The 22,563-nt window shown below is 31.9% G+C and overlaps 1 protein-coding gene across 1 annotated transcript; it reads right to left on the bottom strand.

Moving 5' to 3' along the window:
• Positions 1-9,154: 9,154 nt before the first annotated feature.
• LOC122595369 (probable chlorophyll(ide) b reductase NYC1, chloroplastic) lies at positions 9,155-14,196 on the bottom strand. Its single transcript, XM_043767721.1, has 10 exons — positions 13,728-14,196; positions 12,966-13,044; positions 12,699-12,834; positions 11,682-11,756; positions 11,392-11,587; positions 11,226-11,294; positions 10,798-10,937; positions 10,580-10,702; positions 10,291-10,483; positions 9,155-9,627 (listed from the first exon to the last, which is right to left on the bottom strand). Exons 1-10 carry the CDS (start codon positions 14,046-14,048, stop codon positions 9,439-9,441), a joined length of 1,521 nt encoding a protein of 506 aa, XP_043623656.1. The 5' UTR covers positions 14,049-14,196; the 3' UTR covers positions 9,155-9,438.
• Between the last annotated feature and the right edge of the window lie 8,367 nt (positions 14,197-22,563).

The raw sequence follows: 22,563 nt of genomic DNA, 5'->3' as shown, positions 1-22,563 counted from the left end.
TAGGAATGACAATTTGTTATAAAGGTAGATATGGTAATTCAGTGTTGTAGTATACGGAGGACCATTTTGAGAACCATATATATGGTGAAAGGGGTTTTTTAGAAAAAAAAAAATATGCTTAATTTTTTAAAACATACCATAAATAAAATTTCAAAATGCTTTATAAGGGAGTATAGAAATACTTTTATAATAATATTAAAAAATTGAAAGACAAAAGTCCTTTTATGAGGGTTTGGCTTTGATTTACTCAGGTTCAAGTTTGAAGGGCAGGATTTACTCCTATTAATCGTCGTGCCTTCGGGCGGATGAATAGGGATTTTCCCCCATCGGGTTTGAAATAGGCATTTCTACTTCGAATAAGCTCTCTAATACGGATCCGGTTAAGACAATGTATGCTAGACCCCTCACTATCGAATCGTAGCACAAAGTTTTCAGCGAAATTCCCTTTTAAAAAAAAAGTTTGGTATTTTATAATAATAAAATAAAAGGTTTGAAATAATAATTGATTTTGTTAGAAACGTTCTGGATGAGAAAGGGTGGTCCATAAGCTGGTAACTCAAATCTAGTACTATTTTAATTAAAGAAAAGCCAACTAAGATATCTTCATAAACAATAAACCCATAATTATAGGAGAAGGTGATAATTACCATATTTTATTTGACGTATATTTTACAGGAGAGCTTAAAACTACCTTATACAGAATGAAAAATCATGCAAAATTGTTTGAGCTATATAATTATTAATTAAATTCGGGTTATGCTTTACAAGTCTTGGATTTTGGTACACCGTATCACTATTGGTTCCCATAAAGCATAAACATTTGTTAGGCATCTTTATATTTTTCTCTTTAAATATGAACACAAAAATAGAAAACTAAACTGTTGCCAAAAAAGTATTTTAGGTTCTAGATGCTGTTTTGTTAACAAACACCGATCAAATACCACAAGTAGATATGGATGTTATTACACATGTTATTTTTTATATTAAAAAAAGAAGACGTCCAATAATTGATTGAGTTAAAACTTAACTTAGATACTGTTATTTGATAAAACATCATTTTAATTCTTATATTTAACACATATTTGATTTGAAATATTGAAATAATCATAGTTAGTTAAAAGTATAATAGGTAAAAGTATGAATATGAATATGAATATGAATATGTTTTTCTTTTAAAAAGGGACACTTATTTCATAACAAATAAAACTTGTAAAGTGGACAATTAAATAACTCGAATGGAGTAATCTACAAATATATTTTGTCAAATTTAGATGCCATTTATTGCTTATATAAGTAATTGATAATAATACTAATTTGCATTATATGATTATTTATAATTGTTGAAGTATAATAATAATAAATTTTTAGAGAAAATTTCATTACATCACCATGTGGTTTGTCATTTTATCATTTTTCGTCCCTGTGATTTTTTTTTAATTATTAGATCACCCTAAGGTGACTTTTTGTATCAATACATCACCCTCCGTTCACACGCCGTTTGTCTCCCTCCGTTAACCCCCTCACGTGCATGCCACGTGAGGATATTTTTGTATTTTTGCCACCCATAACACCCATTTCTTCCATCAATTTCAAACCCATGGATCAAAATAACCCTTATAACACCCATTTCACCCACCCACATCAAAAAATCAGATCAAATAACACTTATTGTACAACCTCTTTCATCTCCCTAATAGTTTTAGGGTTTTATTAAATTAAAAAATAAAAAAGAAAGAAAAGAAACTATAATCTACAAAGAGACTTGTATCACTATGTCATAATATATGGCTTTCTTTTACCACGACAGACCCACTAAACCTCCTTTTCAAATTTTCTTATATCTGGATTGATGACTATGAATCTTTCAGATCTATAATCAATTCTACCAACATAAATCTTTATATTATATATAGATATATATATCACTTTTAACTTTACCTGTGATTAAACACTCACAGAAGATTAAACCCACAGTGGTGTTGATTTGTGGTGGACCTGGTGGTTCGTATGGTGGTGGTTAGTGGTCTTCCAAGACGGCCACAACCAAGATGAGAGAAAGAGGGAGAGGTGGTGCTCCGGTTTAGGGTCGGCGGCATCAGACGACAGAAAAATGGAAAAGGGTGACGGTTTAGGATTATCATAGAGAGAAACATGATCGTTGTTTTGGGTTTACTCACAAACCCACTGGAAGTGCCGCAAGGCCTGATCGATTTGGGGGATATATAAGGTAAGTTTATATCTATAATAAGTTTATAGTTTGGACTTTCGAGGATATCATCTTACTTTCCCTTGGGTTTATATGAAGAAACGTGATTGCAAATATAGATATTCCAATATTGGTTGATTTAAGAGTTAACTCATGAATGAGTTTTTTAATGGAATTTCTGGATTTGAGAAATTGATGTATGTATTTATTTATTTATTTATAAATTTTGAGATTATAGATTTCTAATGGTTTTGCCGTTTTGGAAAATGTTCTAAGGAAGAAATGTTTTAGTTTAAATGTGGAGATGGAGGGTTGAGAGATGGAGGGTGGGGTTGAAAGATGTCAGGTGAATTTTGATCCATGAGTTTGAAATAGATGGAAGAAATGGGTGTTATGGGTGACAAAATACGAAAATGCCCTCAAGGGGTATGCATGTGAGAGGGTTAACAGAGGGAGACAAACGGTGTGTGGACGGAGGGTGATGTATTGATAAAAAAAAGTCACCTTAGAGTGATCTAATAATAATAAAAAAAAGCACAGGGGCGAAAAATGATAAAATGACAAACCACAGGGTGATGTAATGAAATTTTCTCAACTTTTTATGTATTGGAGCAAAGAGATATGAATCATATGAGAGAAGAAAGAAAGCCTCTAGATGAAAGGATATGGCTTCTTTTGAAAGGCAAGATATATTGGCACCATTTGGCAGCGTTAGCACTTGGCAGGCAGCCAGCCATGTTGGTGGGTTGGCCTGTTTATCTTTTCGGCTCACATGCTCACATCACAAATCTAAAGGGTAGCGTACCTTTCATGAATCCATGTCATATCGGGCATTTGGTTTTTTCTAGTCTGTAATTAAATTTTCTATAAAAAATTTTAAAAGATAATACTCCGTATTTAATAAAAACAGATGAACATTTTATAAGCATATTCTAATTTAAAAAAATAATTTTTCAGTTTTCATTTATCATATTTAAATAATATATTAGAGAGTGAGGGAGTGTAGCGAATGAAAAAAAAAAAGAAGAAAAATAACGATAACGGTTTCAAGTTTGGAAAACATTATTTATTTTTATTTTTTTTTTTGGGGGGGGGATTTTTTTACTAAAAACTATAATTAGAGAATGTATTTTTGGGGTTTTCCATGTTTTTATAGAAAATAAAAATGGAAAACATATGTGTTTTCCGCAACTAAATGCACACATTAATTAAAAAGTATATAAATCCTTCTTATATAGCCTGATGATATACCCTTCCCTTCATACGAAGGGCAAGACCTACGAAAGTCATGAAACGGAACTCTAGACTTAGAAATATTGATTAACTTCACTTGAATTAAGTAAAGGATGTCACAAAATACTTGCCCCGGTTTTGATAAGCACAATAAGTAACGAATTTAATTAAAAGATTATTGATACACTCTAGTTAAATGTCGAGTTTAAAACTAAACCTAACTTCGTTTTACAGAAATTCTTCTCTATCAAAAGAAGAAATCCCCCTCCTTGTTATGCTATCACATATAAAGCAAACAACCTTAACACACAGAAAGAATAATTGAGGTCAAACCATTATCTGATAATTGTCATTAAGGCATAAACAATTCACAACCCCTAGCCATACAATTTTGGAAAAATGAGTTTTAGATTGAGATGTGATTAACAAAGACAACTTTCTAGTTATATTCAAACCTTTTTTACGATGTCATTAATATGTTTTTTAATTAAAAAGGCATTTTTATGGTGATTTTTTTAAGCTAAAAAATTGAGTGGGTGGCTGTGGCTATGGATGATCGGCTATTCGGCTAATATTGGAATCTACTGGCTGGGATATTTTACTTTTTAAATGGTTAAAGTTCAGTCCCTTAACTTTTTTAGATTGTCATTAGTTTCCTTCTAGTTAACCGTTTTTGTTGTTATGTTGCATCAACTGTTGTAAAAGGGGTAATGGTGGTCCCAACGGTTCACATGGGGGGATATGGATATGTGATTGAGTGGCGGCGTGACATGCGGGGCAACTAAGGAGTAAGAATGTTTGACTTTGGTCTTCTCCCCATCATACCCGTTGGCTTTTTTTCTTTCTTTACAGAATTTATATTGGGGTGGGGCATTATAAATCAAATATTAAAATAAAATATTGAGCTTTAAATTATGATTAAAATAATGCATGAATATTCATGAAGCAATTGATTCACGATGATTTTTATGATGCACGTGATTTTCGGTGAACAGAAACCTATTGTTTTACTTGTTTTACTTTAATACTTGTTTTATTTTACCTAAAATCATTATACTATATTTATAGTTCTATACTATTACTAGGATTTTTTTACCCGCACGATGTGCGGCTGCTTTAAAAAGGTGCTCAATAAAAGTGAGATTTGATTTAAACTTGCTTAAAATAACATTTAATGAAACGCTTAATATGTAAACAAATGAGTTAATGGAATGGATCAATAATGATCGTAAAAAAAACATATGGACGAACAATCTATTTAGTTTCACTTAATTAAATTAGCAATAACGTATTCATTATCCAATCATTAAACTAATTGTTATATACACTTGTTTTGAACTAACTCTTCGTCTACCATCATAATATTTTTCTCATCATCACAATGAAAATTGTATTGTTAAAAAACAAAAGAAAAAAGTGATTATATTAACCATTATCATAAAATTCAAAAAAAGATAAAATAATTAAACCAAAAATTGTACATAATTTTCATAGTGATATGAACGAAAGAATTAACATAACTCTTTCAGAAAGTTGTGATATTATACAAAGCTCTTAACTCATATAAGATGAATATAATTTAGTGGTGATAAAAAAAACTTATAAACTTTAAATATTGTCACTAATGATTAATGCGATGAGAGTTCCAACTAACCAACGGCCTGAGCAAACTTTCATATAATCACCATAAAAAAAACGAAAGGAACCTCATATAAATGTTGAATAAAAAAGATAATGAAATATCATTAGGTATAGACGTGGTTTTTTAAACTAAAGAGAAGATATCATTTTATCTAATGAGAAGATCTTAGATTCTTACAATATATATATTTATTTATTTTAACATATATAGGTTCATTTGTTTTCTAAATATATAGTTTATTTAAAGAAAAATATGGAGTTGACACATATGATAAAATCTTATGTGACAATTTTTCAAATTAGTTTTAGATTACAAGAGGGCTTTAAAATGATTGGTTAACTATTGTTTTATAAGAGTTATAGATATAAAAACTATGCTCTCATGTTAAAAGTTTAGAAAAAATGAGACATGCGAATTAACTAAACTACCTTTAATAAATTAAATCACCACAAACCTTTAATATTAAATTAAACCATTAATCAATTATATTAGTATAAAATATCTCTACTACATATTTTAAATCAAACACCTTTACATCAATTACCTACACCATTTGACGCTGCCACCACCATCAACATCCGTCGCCGCCATCACACAACCGTTATCGCCGCTGCATTGCGCGGGTATCATACTTGTTAAAAATAAGAAATATGATTGATAAACCTAGAACTTAAACATATGTATAATACTTTAGATGTTTGACACATGTTACACACTTACACGAGTTTTCTCTCTTATAATCTTTACCATTTATCATGCAAAGTATTATCATCTTATTATTAGGCCTATCTTTAGGCATATCAACTTGGCGTGTTAATCATTATCCTAAAAGATAATTGTATGAAATTGTGTTAAATTGTCACATTTTGTTATCCTGTAGAATTGTAGAATCACGACTGAAATGCATTATGTAGCATAATATTTTTAGGACTTAATAAATTTAATTAAAAATATTTAATCTATTAAGTTAATAGAAAGTATTTGTTCTTGACTTAATAAATAAAAACAATTATATTAACTTAGTTCATGTGGACATTATCTCTCTATATAACTAAGAGATGATAATTTTTTGATTAGTTGGCAATTATGAAATTATGTCATGTAGGATTTTTTCTAATGTGTCATACCTACATTAATTTTCTAATTTTAAGCATTTTTTAAAAAACTATTCTTCATCCTAATCATTATTAATTAATAATACTAAAATTAATAACAAACAAATAAAATAAAATTACAAGTCGCCTAACACTAATAAGTCATATTTATATGAAATTAAATAATTTAAATTTAGAGTTTCGATGAAATTATCATGCGTAATACAAATCTAGAGTTATCTTAAAAAATTGTGATTTGACATTCATATAAACTTAAATCTAAATATTTGAATATATCCGTATACTTCTTTTTAAAAATCAAGAATTTCAATCTTATTAAACATTTATATAAATCATGGAAGAAGGTGTCTTAAGGAGAGAAAGTCCTATGAACCAATCAGAACGCGACATGTGTCAAAATGAAAACAATGTGCGGTAGCATTTTGGTAAATAAATCAAACTTTTCTGAAGTGATCAGCCTGGGTTCTGATCAGCTCGGGTCTGGGTCAGCTTGGGTTCTGATCAGCTTGGTTGGTCAGCTTAGTCAGCTTGGTCAACCTGGGTTCTGATTAGCTTGAGTCTGGGACAGCTTGGTTGGTCAGCATAATCAGTTTGGTCAGCTTGGGTTTGGGGTCAGGTTGGGGTCTATTCAGGTTGGGTCAGCTTAACACAATTTACACATAATCTACACATGGGTTTTTAGTCAGCTTGGGTTCTGGGTTTGGTCAGCTTGGGTTCTGATTAGCTTGGTTGGTCAGCATGATCAGTTTGGTCAGATTGGGGTCAGGGTCTGATTGGGTCAGCTTAGGGTCAGGTTGGGTTAGCTTGGGGTTGGGTCAGCTTGGGGTTGGTTTGGGTCAACTTGGTCTGGGTCAGGTTGGGTCAGCTTAGTTAGCTTGGGTTGGGTCAGGTTGACACAATCTACACAAATGTAGATTATGGGTTTTGGGTCAGGTTGGGGTCAGGTTGGGTCAGCTTAGGGTCTGGTTCAGGTTGGGATCAGATTGGGTCAGTTGGTTAGCTTGGGTTGGGTTAGCTTGACACAATCTACACAAATGTAGATAATGGGTTTTGGATCAACTTGGGGTTGGGTTGGGTCAGCTTGGGGTTTGGGTCAGGTTAGGTCAGCTTGGGTTGGGTCAGCTTAACACAAAACTACACATAATCTACACAAATGTAGATCCCAGGCTGACCCAGATTCGAGGCTGACCAAGCTGACCCATAACCCAGGCTGACCAATCTGACCCAACCAAGCTGACTAACCAAGCTGACCAAGCTGATCAGAACCCAAGCTGACCCAGAACCCAAACTGACCAACCAAGTTGACCAAGCTTACCCAACCAAGTTGACAAACCAAGCTGATCCAGAACCAGGCTGACAAAAGTTTGATTTATTTACAAAAATGCCACCGCATTTTTTTTAAATCCACATATCACGTTTTGATTGGTTCATAATACCTTCTCTCCCCTATTTCCTTAAGACACTTTCTTATTTGATCTCTTTCATATATATATATATATATATATATGAGAAAGATAAATGTAGTAACTTTATGATAATATAATATTTTTATTATTGATTATCATTTATAATCTTTATTTTTTCAAAGTCACATTAGAATTAAGGTAATCTCATGTTTTTTTTTTCATTTCTCATAAACAACTTACTTCTCTTTTGTATAAGTTAATAAATACATGTTGTACTGGTCATATTTTAACATATTTGACATTTCTCGATATAACTAATAGATGATATTTTTAAGCTTAGTCGACATTATTAATTGATTGTCGCATAAAATTTTAGTTTAGCTTTTCAATTTACCCTAAATTTTAGTTATTTAATCAAATTCATTATTATTTTATTATTATAGTGATTTAGTCAAATTAGTCAAAAAGTCAACATTTTGATCACGATAATAATTCATTGGTTTTTACCATATCCCTTTAAGTTGTTTAAATACATGGTGGTCTAAGAAAACATTGCATTTACATATGCTAGATATCAGATAGTTTAAATTAATTCTAATGGTTACTATTGGATACATCAAAAAATAATAATAATAAAATAATAATAACCAATTTGTTTAAGCTTTATGTATTTAAATTAGTTCCGTTTATGTTTATCTATTAATAACTACATTTTATATAAAATGATTACTATTTTAATACGTAATTATACGTATGTATTCGTCGTCATTGATGATACAATATATTGTTATGTCATCCTTCAAATTTGATGGATACATTTTTTTTGTATGACTATATAATGTGAATTATAACTAATTGTCTTACCATGCAACGCATGAGTTTAATCTAGTTATTTATATATTCATTCATTTCATCAACTTAATCATTTAGTGGTTAAAAAAGTTGTACAAATATTATTTATATCAAGTTATTTTATCAATTTAATCATGTAATGAAACAAGCCTTTAAACTTTTATCTACATATAACTCATCAAATTTGAAAGTTTAAGGTATGTTAAAATAAAAATATATGTGTTAAAACAAATAATATAATTAAAACCAAAATAAAATTGCCATGGATCAGAAACAAGATACGTTCATAAGTGGGTAATCTTAACACAAAAGGTTTTAAAGCCACGAACATAACACTCTACATGAGATAGGCGAACTCCACATTGGCCGTGGTGGGCTAGAAAGATGCTAAAAAAGGGGTATTGAATGAAAATTCACTGATCAATGTATCATTTAGTACACACTAATTCTTCAAGCAGACTAATGTCCATATGAATCTTAATCATCTAATAATCCTCTGATTATCTCAAGTTTGCCGCAAGACTTGAACCCAGAATCTCTTGCAGATGACTAAAAAGATACTAAGTTCGCAAGTTAGATAATCTTAACCATTTAATAATCCTCTGAGATAGTTTAAGACATCAATTTACATTAAACAACTTCTATGAAAAAAAACCTCTTTACACATTAAAAACACTTGAAATTATAACACCTTGCAATATATACTTAACAATAGATTTGAGTCCTTCATCAATTATGTACTAAATCACTAAATTTACATTAAATCCAACAAGCATCTCAATGGAGATATGCTTTTGTTCATTCAGTTATAAGAATAAATTGCATTTTGCTTTTTATCTTTACAACAACCCACCCTCCTAAGAAGTTCAAGAAACCGTAGATAACCAAACCATCTGAAGGCATCAACGAGCAAAAAACAAGGCACCCTACTGTTTCCTTAACTACATGGATCAAGAGACACGTATTTCATTTGAGGATACAAGTCTAGGTGCCTGGTGAAGCATTTCCAGTGGTTCCGGAGAGGATAATGAATGCACAAACTACTGAAAGTGAAAAAACTGACACCCAAGTGTTCTCTGTGTACATTTCCATGGCATCTGTGAAAGAAAAACGAGTTCGGCTCTCAGCCCAGTTTCTTAGCCTGTCTGCTTCTGCTGCATACAATGCTCTTCCCTGCACCATTAAACAGCTTTTAGTAACCTTAGTGACACTCTAAACGTCTAAAAATTTATCTAATAAAGTAATAACATGGTTAATAGAAGTCAATAGGAATGAAAAGCTGACTTTCACACAAACATCGTTCTTTTTCTTTCAACTAGATATAATGCTCCTCTACATTATAGAATAGAACTTAAAAAGTTTCTTGACCATCCATTTGATTCAACAACATGAAAATATGGAAACATAAGAAATATATCCAAAATAAGTGTAACAAAAGGTCAACATATTGAAAGTTGACTTTTTTACATTGGCAAAAATGTCTTGCTACATTTATTTGCTCTTCCTTAGCTATAGAAGATATTTTAAGAAGATTTCCGGAAGACCGGAATGCCCAGTTATTCAAGCACATGAAAATATGCAAAGTAGGGAAGTTTAGCTACTAGAGAAACTGCTAAAGAAAGTTAAGTATTCTAAAATTTTGCTTTTCACATCAGAGTCATTTTCTTTAACTGTTTGGCATAATGCCCTTTCTTCCCTGGACCATGGAAGAGATTACAGGAGTTTCCCTCAATACTTATTTGATGTAATGCAAGAAATTTTGGAACTTCAAATTGCAAAAAGAATACTAAAACATGTCAACGTTCAAAAATTGACTTTCTAGTTTATGTGATTTACCTTGTCATCAAACCAACGTCCTCGTCTCAGCCATGCAGTGACCAAAGCAAGTAAAATTCTAGGAGGCGTTAAGTAATTAATTGCTTTTCCACTTCCTTTTATGACTCTCATTCGTGGAACCAATGTTCTAGCAACTGTCTCGGGTAGCTCACATATTATGTTAAACATTTGCTTGTTCTGAATTGTTGATCCACTGCCCAAAACGAATACAAATACAGCATATTAGTGAAACCACTTCCATCAAAATGATTACATATCATAGATCATATATCTCTCTAAGAATTTGTACCTCAAGAGCAAATCCGTGAGAACCATGCCTGGAGAAGCTGTATGAACTCCAACTTTGGATTTTCTGCACTCTTTAAATAACGATGACTGGAGTTGTCTAAGACCACATTTGGTTGACCCGTAGCTGCAAGCATGAAAAAGATCAAATAAGACATTTATTTATCAGAACAAGGTACAAAAATCTTTCAAAAGATGATCTTTAACACAGAAAAAACTTACACAGCTGTCAAAGGGGTGCTTGATCCACCAGAGCCAGCACCATCCATGTTAAAAATATGACCTGCTTTATGCTGGTTACTCATGACACGCATTGCTTCACGTGTGCAAAGTATAGACCCAACCAAGTTTGTTGATACAATCTATTCATATTATAAATAGAAAGAAACATTAGGTGATCTGTATGTTTGCAATAACACCAAGAGCCCAGTAAAGTCAGATATTGTTTATTTAAATTTCAAAAGCTGATAACATTTTAAGGTAAACAAAAAAATCAAATACTTTTATAACAATGGCAGATCCAGTTTTTTCAACCAGGGTATGCGGCTATGCGCTGCCATGAAAAACAGTTTTTCAAGGGAAATACATTTATAATCCTTTTCCACACCAAAACTTTTATCTAGAAACACATCTCATAAGTAAACACCTACCTGCTGTATATCTTCGTCAGTGAACTCTAACAATGGTCTGAAACCTTTGTTAGTCCCAGCATTATTTATCTGTAAACTAGTAAAATTAGAATTCAAGAAAGCAATGTAGGTCCAAATTTCCATGGTTAGGAAACTCTCAATGATAAATAAGTTACATAAAGCTCACCCAAATGTCTACGGAACCAAGTTGGTTGACAGCAAAATTGGCCAACTTTTTAACATCGGTGGGATCACAAACATCGCATGAGGTGCCAACAACTTTTGCGTTTGCCAGGTTTTTTTTAGATGAGCTCGCTGCGCTTGCAATACCTTCTTGTAAGTTTTCTTCAAGTTCTTTAATAGTCATGTCAACAGATTCTTCACTGATACAAGACAAATAAGAAAAAGAAAACATTAGTATCTATTAATTTATAATACTGATAGAACAGGGAAACGGTCATGGCTTTAACAATTCACCTTCTTGAAGCAATAACCACACGATCTCCGGAAAGTAGGAATTCACGAGCAAGAGCTTTCCCAAGCCCTCTAGTACTGTAATTAAACAATTATCATTTATCAATCATTAATAAGTTAAAGTACATGAGAATACCGTAAAAGTGAGAAATAGGTATGGCATAACTATTAGCGAATGTTGTTTGAGATAACTGCAAAGCTAATTATTGAGATATGATGTTGCAATAATCCAATTTGCAGTGATCCTATTTGCAGTGTTATGATAAATGTAAAATCCCTAACCAGTATTAACTCTAATATATATATTAGTTGATTATATTATTCTACATGTCTCCACAAATCCATAATCACTTTGAACACCTCATCCAAACACCACCCATCATGATAAATTAAGAAGTATCATTGAATTATCTTAGATGAAGAAAAGAGTGGTGAATGTTTTATGTGATTTGACACGTGACAATGAAAAACAATAAAAGAAAATATCAACGATTTAACTCTAATTCATGCCGTACAGAAACAGTTCATACCACCATTTTGGTAAAATGTGTTTCTAGGCCATCTCCAATCGTACCTCTATCTTTATCTCTAGATATAGAGAAAAAAGTATATAGCATATTCCCCCTCTATATAAATTGCATCTCTAAATGTTACTCCAAAATCTTACTCTAAAATTACTTTATGCCTTATTACTTCACCTATATGCAATAAACAGATAGATTATAATCTAAAAATAGTTAAAAAGTATGAATGGTGATTGTCTATAACTATAGAGAAAAGTTGGTTTCCTCTAAAAATTTCTCTAAGTATAGACTATAAAGGACCCGTTGGAGCGAGTTTTTGGTAATCTATGTCTATATTTGAAGATAGATTACCCTTTGAGAGGATCCGTAGGAGATGCCTAAGAGTATCATTTTTGGAACCTATAATCTATCCCTTCTTTACACATAAGAGCATCAGCCTTCCTTTTTCCAAACCACCAAAATTTCATCAATTTAGGGTATAACAAGAGACAAGTACCTTCCAGTTATAACGACGTTTCTGGGACCAGCTCGACTAACTTCATCTAAGACCATGTTCGAACCAATCATGGTCCCGATGATAATGCCTCCAACCCAACTATACCAGATCAAATCATTCATTTGACCATCTCCACCTTCATCAACAATTTTCGGGTTAATATTTTTACGTAAATATATCCTTGCTTAAAAATACAACGATTAGCATAAAAACATTTCACTAGCTAACATGGTCAAATGAAGAAAATAAAAGAAAACACTAGCTAACCTGATATATTGAATCCGATTAACAAAATCACTCCAGTGCTCATCATGGTCACAATGTATCTCCCAACTTGAAGAGCAATCTACATTACACATAAAAAAAAAAAAAATTAATCACATAACTATAGCAGAATATATATATGTTCAAAATTCCTAACTATAACACAATCTATTCATTTCAACAAAAGTTTCATCTTTTCAGCAAAATATCAAAATGTAAAACACGAGTTATGATCACAATTCACAACTTACTAGAACACAACCTTAAACCATACAAATTCACCATTATTACTGGTAAGCAGAAAGGGGCCCTGGTTCAGGCTACAAGGAAAGTATACATCATTAAATTTAAAAACCTTCTTCTACCTAATATAATATAAACACAATTAAATGAAGCTATTCAACCAAGATTTCAACAAGATATCTAAACATAAATCATGGATTAAGATCAAAACTTACTATTATACAAACATAAAACCATAAAGATTCAAACTTTAATATATAATCATAAACTTAAAGAACTAACCCATGATATATTCTTTCCAAACTAATCATAACAGTTTATGTTATCATTTCAAACAAGAAATTCCAACAAAATATCAAGTAATCAAACATATATAAAAAAATGGCTTATGATCACAAATAAATCATAAAACAGATAAGGGGGCGCAGTTTTTGCAGTTTAGATCACCCGGGAAGGATTATACAGCATTAATTATAAAAATTCAAACTTTATTAATTAAATCAAAAAATTTAAACAACTAACCTTGGATAAATTCTCTTCCAACTTTTCCACAGAATTATCTTTCGAAAAGATCAAATCTTTAACAACACCCAACAAGTTTTTTCTTATATTTTTATTTATACTCACAATCTTGTTCATATTTTTACTAATTCCCTTATCTTTTCCTTCTTCTGTTCTAAATGACTTACATGGCTGGATAAACACCCTTCTGCCAGAAAATAATGGCAGTGGGTCCCACAAGACTGAGCTCCGGCAGAAACCCAGTTGGGTTACCGGCGGTTGGATGGTGGTCGTGCGGTGGAAGTTGGCAGGAATCATGTGGAGTTTGGCCACTGTGGCCATTTATGTTAGTTTTGATTAAAAAAATGTTTATTGGAAAGGATAGAAAAATGAAAAAGTGCAATGGGTTCCAATTTTTGTGGGATAACTTGTGGGTTTTATTCATATATTTTATTTTATTTTTATACAAAAAATTAATGAAAACTGAGAATGAAAATATCTGAAAATCGTTAGACAAAAGTCACAAAATGAGTAAAGAAAAAGGATAAGCGTGATGACCACACGTTACAAAAACCTCATCTTTTTGCCATGTGGATTTTGGTATTTTGTGTGTATTGAAGTTACCATATTGCCTACAATTGGACTAATTTTGTCGTGTAAGCTTTTATGCCCGCAAATAAATCCATTTTCTCCGGCTTAATTATAATCTTTAAACTCGTGTAGCAATGTAGTCTTCTCCAGATTTTAATATCAATACCTTGACATTGGATGAGAAAGTTAAGATGTTTACAACTTTACATTTATCACGACAACAATGACGGAACTTGAAAATTTTTTTGGAGGGATCAAAATCATTTTATCTTTATGTATTATGCATAGTATATTAAACATATACTTTTAACTCTATATATACATAAATGAATTATATAATAAGCTAGTTAAGGCAAATACATTTCTTATAAGTGATGTTAAAATTATACATATATATACTTGTTGTATAATTTATTATATATAGTTGTTTAGTTTAGAAGAACTTATTAATAAATAAGTAAATAGCAAAAAAAATTATGAGAAAACCTATCATTTAAGTAAATAAAGAAGGCTAGAGGATTTGAACCTCCGAAAAAAAAAAACACATTATCTCAAAAGCCTTTGCCACTAGAACAAGCTACAACTTTGTTAACTATTTTTCCAATTCTACTATATATCCCATAATAGTTTGACATTTTGGAGGGGCAAGAACCCCCTCTTGCCCAATGAAGTTCCGTCCCTGCACGACAATGTAGAGAGACTGCTTTCAGGTTTTATCTAAGATAGAATAAGACCTCTAGCCTTAGAAGACATACAAATAGAACCCATACCTCTATTCTTATAGATAAAAGTGTTAACCACTTATCCAACATTTTTTTGTTTAATCTTAAACGGATATACAAACTGATAAATTCTTGCTAACAACGATGATCAAATCCATCATTGCTTTATTTTACAAACACATACTAGTCTCTCGGCTCCCACTTTTAGTACAAGTGAAGAGATGACGCCAATTATATCTCCAAGCTAACAGTTTTTGGGTAATGAACCAGATTAGCCAAAATATTGAGATATTTAAAATTCCTTCTTTTTCATAGTGGGATAGTTTTAGATTTTATCTGTTATTGTTTTTATTCATGGCTCATATGTTTGAGTTGATTTGAATGTGTGACGTGTATTTCGACATACGTGTTTCCTTTAAATACATATATATAAGGAAGGAAACATAGGTTACGTGATGTACTTATTTCTAACTTGTAAGTTGATTTTTGTCATATTTATAACAAGGTTTTTGACTATTTAGTAAATTACAAAAAAAGCAGTATGTTGATTATACTGCATAACAAAGTCATGTTGGTATTGATGATAAGTAACAGCAAGTAATTGAACTTTTATGTTATCAACACATTGTACAAAATTATTGTGATTTGACATCTGACTAACATAATAAGAGAGTATCAAAGATTGTTTCTGACCAATTTCGGATGTCAGGAATGATTTGTGTAAGACTGCATGGTTGATTATGATACATGGTATGGATCGATCATGAGCTTTATTGTAGTGGGCTAAATGATGATTACACTTTTATGTTGTAGTTGCATTAGCTCATTTAAACAGAAAGTTAAATGAAAGATACGGCGATATCACCGAGGTGGTCGAGTGGGCAGACGTTTTGTTTACTCACAAGAGGTTTTTGGTTCAAAACTTCTTAGAGATAAAATATCTTGGGGTGATCAAGGAAATAATCATAGACGGTCATAAAGCTGATTAAGTCACGTATATATTACTCAAAAGGACTTGTCCTCGTTCATACTTGGATAATCAGAAGATAAAGCCTTCTAGGTTGTCCCGTTTGATTAGTTATCTGAGTGATTAATTTGTACCTTACTAATATGGAATAATTTTTTGAAAGAAAAATTTGGTAGGAGGCCCTTGTTGTTATTAGGCTTAATGGGTTTCGCTAGTTGGGTTGGGCTTTGGGTCAAGGCGTTTTGGAACACTCAAGTCAATACTTTTAGGCTTACTTTATTCAGTACTTTTACACTTATGTTATTTGGCTCTTGTTTTCTTAAGCCTCTGTTATTATTTGTTTAATTACCACTATATGTACTAGTCCAGAATGTAGAGTAAGAGCTGCATATATACCACTATCCTTGTTTCTTGTCAAGTGTGACTATATATGTGAGCGACAAAGAACAAATTGAATTGGCAAATTAAGGCTCTTATTGTTATTGGGCTCATTAGGCAAGGGCATTTACTTAGCCGAGTTGGGCCACTTAAGTGTCAGTGTCACATATATGGGTGGACTGTGGAGCATCCATATAGCCTTCAAATTTCAAACCCACATGCCCCATCATGGATTCATAGGTGTGGTGGGGGTTTGTGGCGACTTGTCATTTTTCATTTCTTCTTGATTTGACTCCGGACCCCATGCGTTTAAAGTGAGATTCTATGCTTAAAGATGGTAGACATAAAAAAACAATATGAAAATACTATCTAATAGCAATGAAATGTGCCTAGCTTATTTGTGATCAATACTATTCTTGTACATTTTGATGCTAAATTAAATTAATAAAGCTGAAAATATAGTGTCGATCTTCGTCGAGGAAAGTATTTCATACCAGCTTATTTCATTTGATTGCGTAGGATTTTTGACGGCATGTTAGTCTTTTTGAAAATGTACTTAATAACAAATTAACATCCCTCACAATGAGCTTTATTGAAGAAGTACATGTTATAAGCTATATGAAATTGTAAAGATGTTGCTATATATGTATTTATCATGTTTGTCAGCATATAACCCTGAAGTTTAGATAGAATCAGTTTAATTTCTATGATGGTTCAATTATATGCTCTTTCATGACATGTAAGAAAAACTAAGATATGCATATGATCTCCCAATGTCGACTAGCAGTCTCTTCAAGTTATATTGATTATTGACCTCATATTTTGAATCTATACATATTTGAAAAGTAGAAGTCTCAATCCAGTACTTACTTTCATTGAACAGAAACAAAAAGTGGATCGCTAAATAGTCAATGAAAAGTGATGGGATAAATATATAAATTTTTGGTTTGATCCCTTTGTATTCTAGTACACACATACATAGTACAAAGTTACAAAAGTAAAAAAAAAATATAAAAAAAAAAAAAAAAAAAAAAAACCTAAAATAAATACACCGGCCCCCATGTTGAAAAGCATATAATATAGTAACATAAAATTTACCAAAAATCACAAGAGAAGCAAAAAGGTTTGAAAAATATTCAGAGCTATTTTGGTGGTATGCAAGAGAGCATAATGAGGATCACTCAGTGAGAAGATGTATGGTAGGGTTAAATATAATGAATGTCAAATGGTGTACATGTTGTTATGTGCTTGGCTGTGACCGAACACTTAGCTTGAAACTTGAAAGGTGAACCCATATTTTTTGACTCTAACTGTTTTGTAATTTTGTGATAGAGTTTTGGAATTATAGGTTTGTTTTTTTGTACTAGTATTAATTTCATGTGTTTGATTCTTGTTGGAAGCTTCTTTAACTAGAAAGATGCTCCCTTTCTATCTAGCTTCATCATCAATATTGGGGCACCATATGTAATGTGAGTAAGTGGGAAGATATTAACTTAATTAGTGGGGATGAACTGATCTTAAGAAGCTTAATTTAAACTTATTTTAAGACTAAGACTACGAGGAGCAAGTCTTCCCTTTAGGGCTTCTCCTAAAGGCATCTCGCGACATGTATCAGTACAATCAGCAGGGGGCGTTTCTTACTTTTTGTGGGAGCAAGACTTTACATTTTAAAGCCCCTTTAAAGGACCCACAATTTATTTAATTATATATTATTAATTAAGGGAGACCCATAATAAAAACTAAAGGAAAGTGGAAAGTGACAGGTGAAAATAAAAGGGGGACCCATGAAAAGTATGTTGGAATAAACATGATTCGATTAAAACATCCCAGATCGTCCTGTGCAATTTGTAAGAGCATTAAGCATTATTGCTATTAATTTCGGGTTCCCTTAACAAGATAATTGAGTGATAATTAAAGGGATGAATTCGGATGTAACGTAATGCACGATTTTAGAGAAGAGAGACACACGAAAATTAGGGTATTATGTGTGTAGGGCTTTTTTTTAACTTAGGGTTAATGACTCTACTCTATATATAAGGAGAGTATTTACACTTTAAACTCCTTTGGTATTTAATGTTTGCATCATTAGTCCTCTTAGTTACAATCACCTAATGGGTTACCCTATACTACGCTCTCTAAGAGTAAATAAGTCCATTATATATTTACTAGACATAGGGATTTCAGTTATCGTCAATAATCATAACAGGAATGATACATGATCAGTGACGGTCACACTAACGTGGTTCCAACAAAGTAAGCTATAAAAAAGCGTCCTATTTCTCACGCCTACCCCTTTCTCTCTCTAGAATGCCCCCTCAATGTACGGGGCGTTTCTGGGCGTTCTCGTCCGTTAAAAGTGCAATTTCACGCCTTGCTTCGTTCAGTCTAAAGGAAGTGAGGTGTTGTTTACCCTTGGAACACCCAAAAAGCTCCTCGAACGCACAAGTGAGCAAGCTAGAGAGAGGGTTCGGGAAAGAAAGTGTACGTTAAGGTAGATGATTTAGTTAATAATTATATGATGACTAAACTGGAAAGTTATTGTAATTTCTTAGTTGATTATGTTGAAACCGTTCATGATCGGCTAAAGTTATCCGAAGTTACTAGTCGATCATGAGAATGAAAAAAGAAGGACAAAAAAAGAGAGGGAACTACTTATTTGAGTAGTTGTCACTGGCCCAGACCATTTATAAGGTTATTATTTATTTATTTTTAATTGGTTCAACAACATAATTAACATAATTAACTTTGAGAGAATTTCGATCCATATATCATATCGTACTTTTAACGATTGCGGAAAGCCAGGGAGGATAAATTTGAATTTTTAGATAGAGTAGATAAGCCTCATGGCAATAAATATGCTAATAAACTCATGCAAACTAATATTTTATTTATTGATTGATAAATTTATTTTAAAAGAACCCACGAATGGACTTTTGAGTTTAAAGATTTATAATTAAGTCGTGGCAAATTCTATTAAAATATAGTAAAAAAAAGCATACAAGTGCAAAAATTCAAACAATAATACAACGTAATACTATCAGGATAAAGATGACAATGACAAGGCTTAGTTTTCAAATTTAGGCACTAAGGTTGGTTCGGTACTTCGGTATGCTTACTAAAAAATGGAATGAAATATATTACTCGTATCATGGAATGAAATACATTGTGCTTAATAAAATAAGTTAATTGGTAGTTAATGGTACGTATTTCGGTTTCCTTCTCGACTGGGTATTGGCGACGAAAAACTAAAGTTACCGATTGATTTGATTAAAATTGGCATCTCTTGTATTAGTGGTCTGTGTGGTTTATAACATTCCTATTTTGGTAGTATTTTCCATTTTGTTTACACAACCAATAATATAAAATAAAGCTATTTATTAAAAAAAACTTATCATAAAACAACTGTCTACACTGATTAATAATAAAGATAAAAGAGAATCTAAAAAAAAAGTAAAATAACTCTCAATGCCGTCAAAAGATGGTGTATGAGGAAGATTGAGATGTAGATAGTTTTACCCCTACCAAAGGTAGAGAGGTTGCTTTGGGCGTGAGGATTGAACTCATGACCTCTATCTCCAGAGGAAAGGGCTCTAACCACTTATCTAACCCAGTTAGTTTGTTAAAAAAAAATGCGTTAAATCGATAATATTGAGACTGTCTTCTATGCTAAAGAAATCTTTAAATGCCCTTAATTGTCTTATTCAATATCCTTTATTTTGGGGGGGGGGGGGGGGGGGATATTCCAATCACATCCTCAATCAAGGACAAACAACAAACAAAGAAAATTTGGACATGGTAACAAAATTGAGAAATGTTCAATTTTCTTAAATTTGTTTAAATTTAAGTTCTCAATGGTATTTGGCAACCCCGTTTCACCGACCTTCACGAATGGTATAATATTATGTAAAAAAGATACTTAATTGTAACAAAATTGACCAATGTGCAATTTGGGTAACTGCAATTCTGTAAATTCAGTGTGGAATGATCCTTTAAAGGTAAAACTGGTTTGCCCTACTCTACAAATTGATGAAATATCACTCTCTATGTAATTGGAAAAGAATATTTATTTATAATGAACCAACTACACTTTGCCCGTTTTTGGGAATATAAAGCTATATTCTGATTTCTTGTACCCGTTTTCCACTATTGCCTGTCCGAGTGTCCGACATTTTTTCAAATTTAATGGTTGAGACTACTACTATATTCGCTATTCTTTTTCAAAATTTTATTGAAATATTTCCTAGCATATTTTACATCTATTTTATTATTATTATTATTATTATTATTATTATTGTTATTATTATTATTATTATTATTATATTAATACAGCACTAACGACCCACAATTCTGGCTTCGAGCATTGTAATTTTAAGAAGCTAACTTTAGTGTACGTCTTTTAAAAATATATATTTAAACTTTTTCATAACTTATTAATGGTGAATTTGGAAATTATGAACAGATTCATTTATATGACTTATAAACATGCAATCTATTTAGTTGGACAATTTTGTGACAATGATCTTCAAGTGCTTTTCAGAAGATATGGATTGCACTGAAGAGGGTGTGGATATTTTTACTCGTTCAAGAGATAATAATTTGTTCACAATTGATCTCAACAATATTCCAACTCCTTCTTCTGAGATTTGTTTTCTTTTAAAAGCAACACCACAAAATTCTTGGTTATCGCATCGTCGATTTTTTCATCTTAACTTTCAAACAATCAATGCTCTTATGGATAAACAACTTGTTAAAGGACTTCCTGATTACAAGTATGTTATAAACATACACTAGTTAAAACCACAATACCCTTTTTCCTTGTAAATGAAATGTCAATAACATTGTACACCAAAAGAATATGACAAAATACAATTTAAAACAAATTAAAGGTTGTATACAACTAATTAATGTGTTATTTTCATGTGCATCACCAAACAAATGTTACTCGTACCATTATATCTTCATATACTCGTGGTCTATGATGGTTTTAAGTGGTAGACAACAATAGTTTTAATGTAAACGATTAATTAAATGGTGTTTGATCATATGCATATATAAAGAATTTAGCTACCGGATTTTGAGACAATGAATATTTTAAGTGACAATATTCATGTTATTAAACATTGAGTTGTTCTTTTTCCATGATTTTATCTCAAAGCCACAAGTATAGAAAACATGATATAGGATGCCATGAGGCATGAGCCCACCGATAACCATCATGTGTACTCCACAAAGCCATTATGATTAGTGATCAACTCAAGTCAAAATAGTTTTTTTTCTTTTTCTTAACTCATTTATCAATATATCATCATACTTTTTTAAATATACTAGCACTCTACCCATGCAATGCAGCGGCGATAGTGGTGGAGATGGTGTGGTGGCAGCGGCGAGTGTTGGTGGTGGAGACGACCTCGAGTGGTGTAGATATTTCATACGAAAGTACTGTATCACCCTGTAAAACCAATTAATTAATTACTCCTATTGCGAGTTGTAAAACCATCTGGATTAAATCGAGTGGTTGGAGCTTTTGTTTTTTTAGACAGAGATCAAGGTTTGATCCTCATTCATAACAAGGCTGAATGTTCTATTCTATCTTTAATATAACCTAAAAAAAGTCTCTCTATTTAGGTAGGAGTAAGACTGTTATCAACCCAACATCTCCATACACCATCAAAAACGGTATTTTAGAATAAGTACCATTATATAATTCGCGTTGCATTTTCACTCTAATTTGTTTTACATTAACATCAGTTTGTTTTTTCATTACTAGTAGTTCAATAGGCTATCTCCAATGCAGGCGTCCTTGAGCTGCCACATCATATCCTTACAAATCCTTACGCATCCTTATAAATTCTTAAAGTCCTATAATTTTATCTTCAACCATGCAGTCATCCTTACATATCCTTTAACTTTACTAAAAACAAAAAAAATATAAGTAAGGGCACCAAAGGGCATGCCCTTGGGTAAGGGCATGCATCAAAAAATCTTTAGGTTTGGACAAACTTCAACCGTAAAGGATATCCAAGGACACCTGAACACCCAAAAATATCCCCATTGAAGATAGTCTAACATTTGTTGAGCTACCCTGATTTTGTTTTTATTTATTTTAATTTATATGATAATAAACTAGATATCAAATATTGATCTCACTTAAAATCTTCAAAAACCTTAAATCGGCTCCGGACTTCGTTTTTTTATTTCT

This window comes from Erigeron canadensis, chromosome 4, assembly GCF_010389155.1.
Source record: "Erigeron canadensis isolate Cc75 chromosome 4, C_canadensis_v1, whole genome shotgun sequence".
NCBI classification, from domain to species: domain Eukaryota; kingdom Viridiplantae; phylum Streptophyta; class Magnoliopsida; order Asterales; family Asteraceae; genus Erigeron; species Erigeron canadensis.
The sequence above is the reverse complement of the archived record's forward strand: the minus strand, read 5'-3'. Positions and strand labels throughout refer to the sequence as shown.

What these genes read in the sequence shown, in the direction of transcription:
- LOC122595369 (XM_043767721.1), bottom strand. Translation starts at nt 14,048, where the DNA reads ATGGCCACAGTGGCCAAACTCCACATGATTCCTGCCAACTTCCACCGC. An exon ending in GTGGTTATTGCTTCAAGAAG is followed by an intron (nt 11,588 to 11,681) that starts GTGAATTGTTAA and finishes GTCTTGTATCAG; the next exon opens with TGAAGAATCTGTTGACATGA. An exon ending in CTGACGAAGATATACAGCAG is followed by an intron (nt 10,938 to 11,225) that starts GTAGGTGTTTAC and finishes TAATATGAATAG; the next exon opens with ATTGTATCAACAAACTTGGT.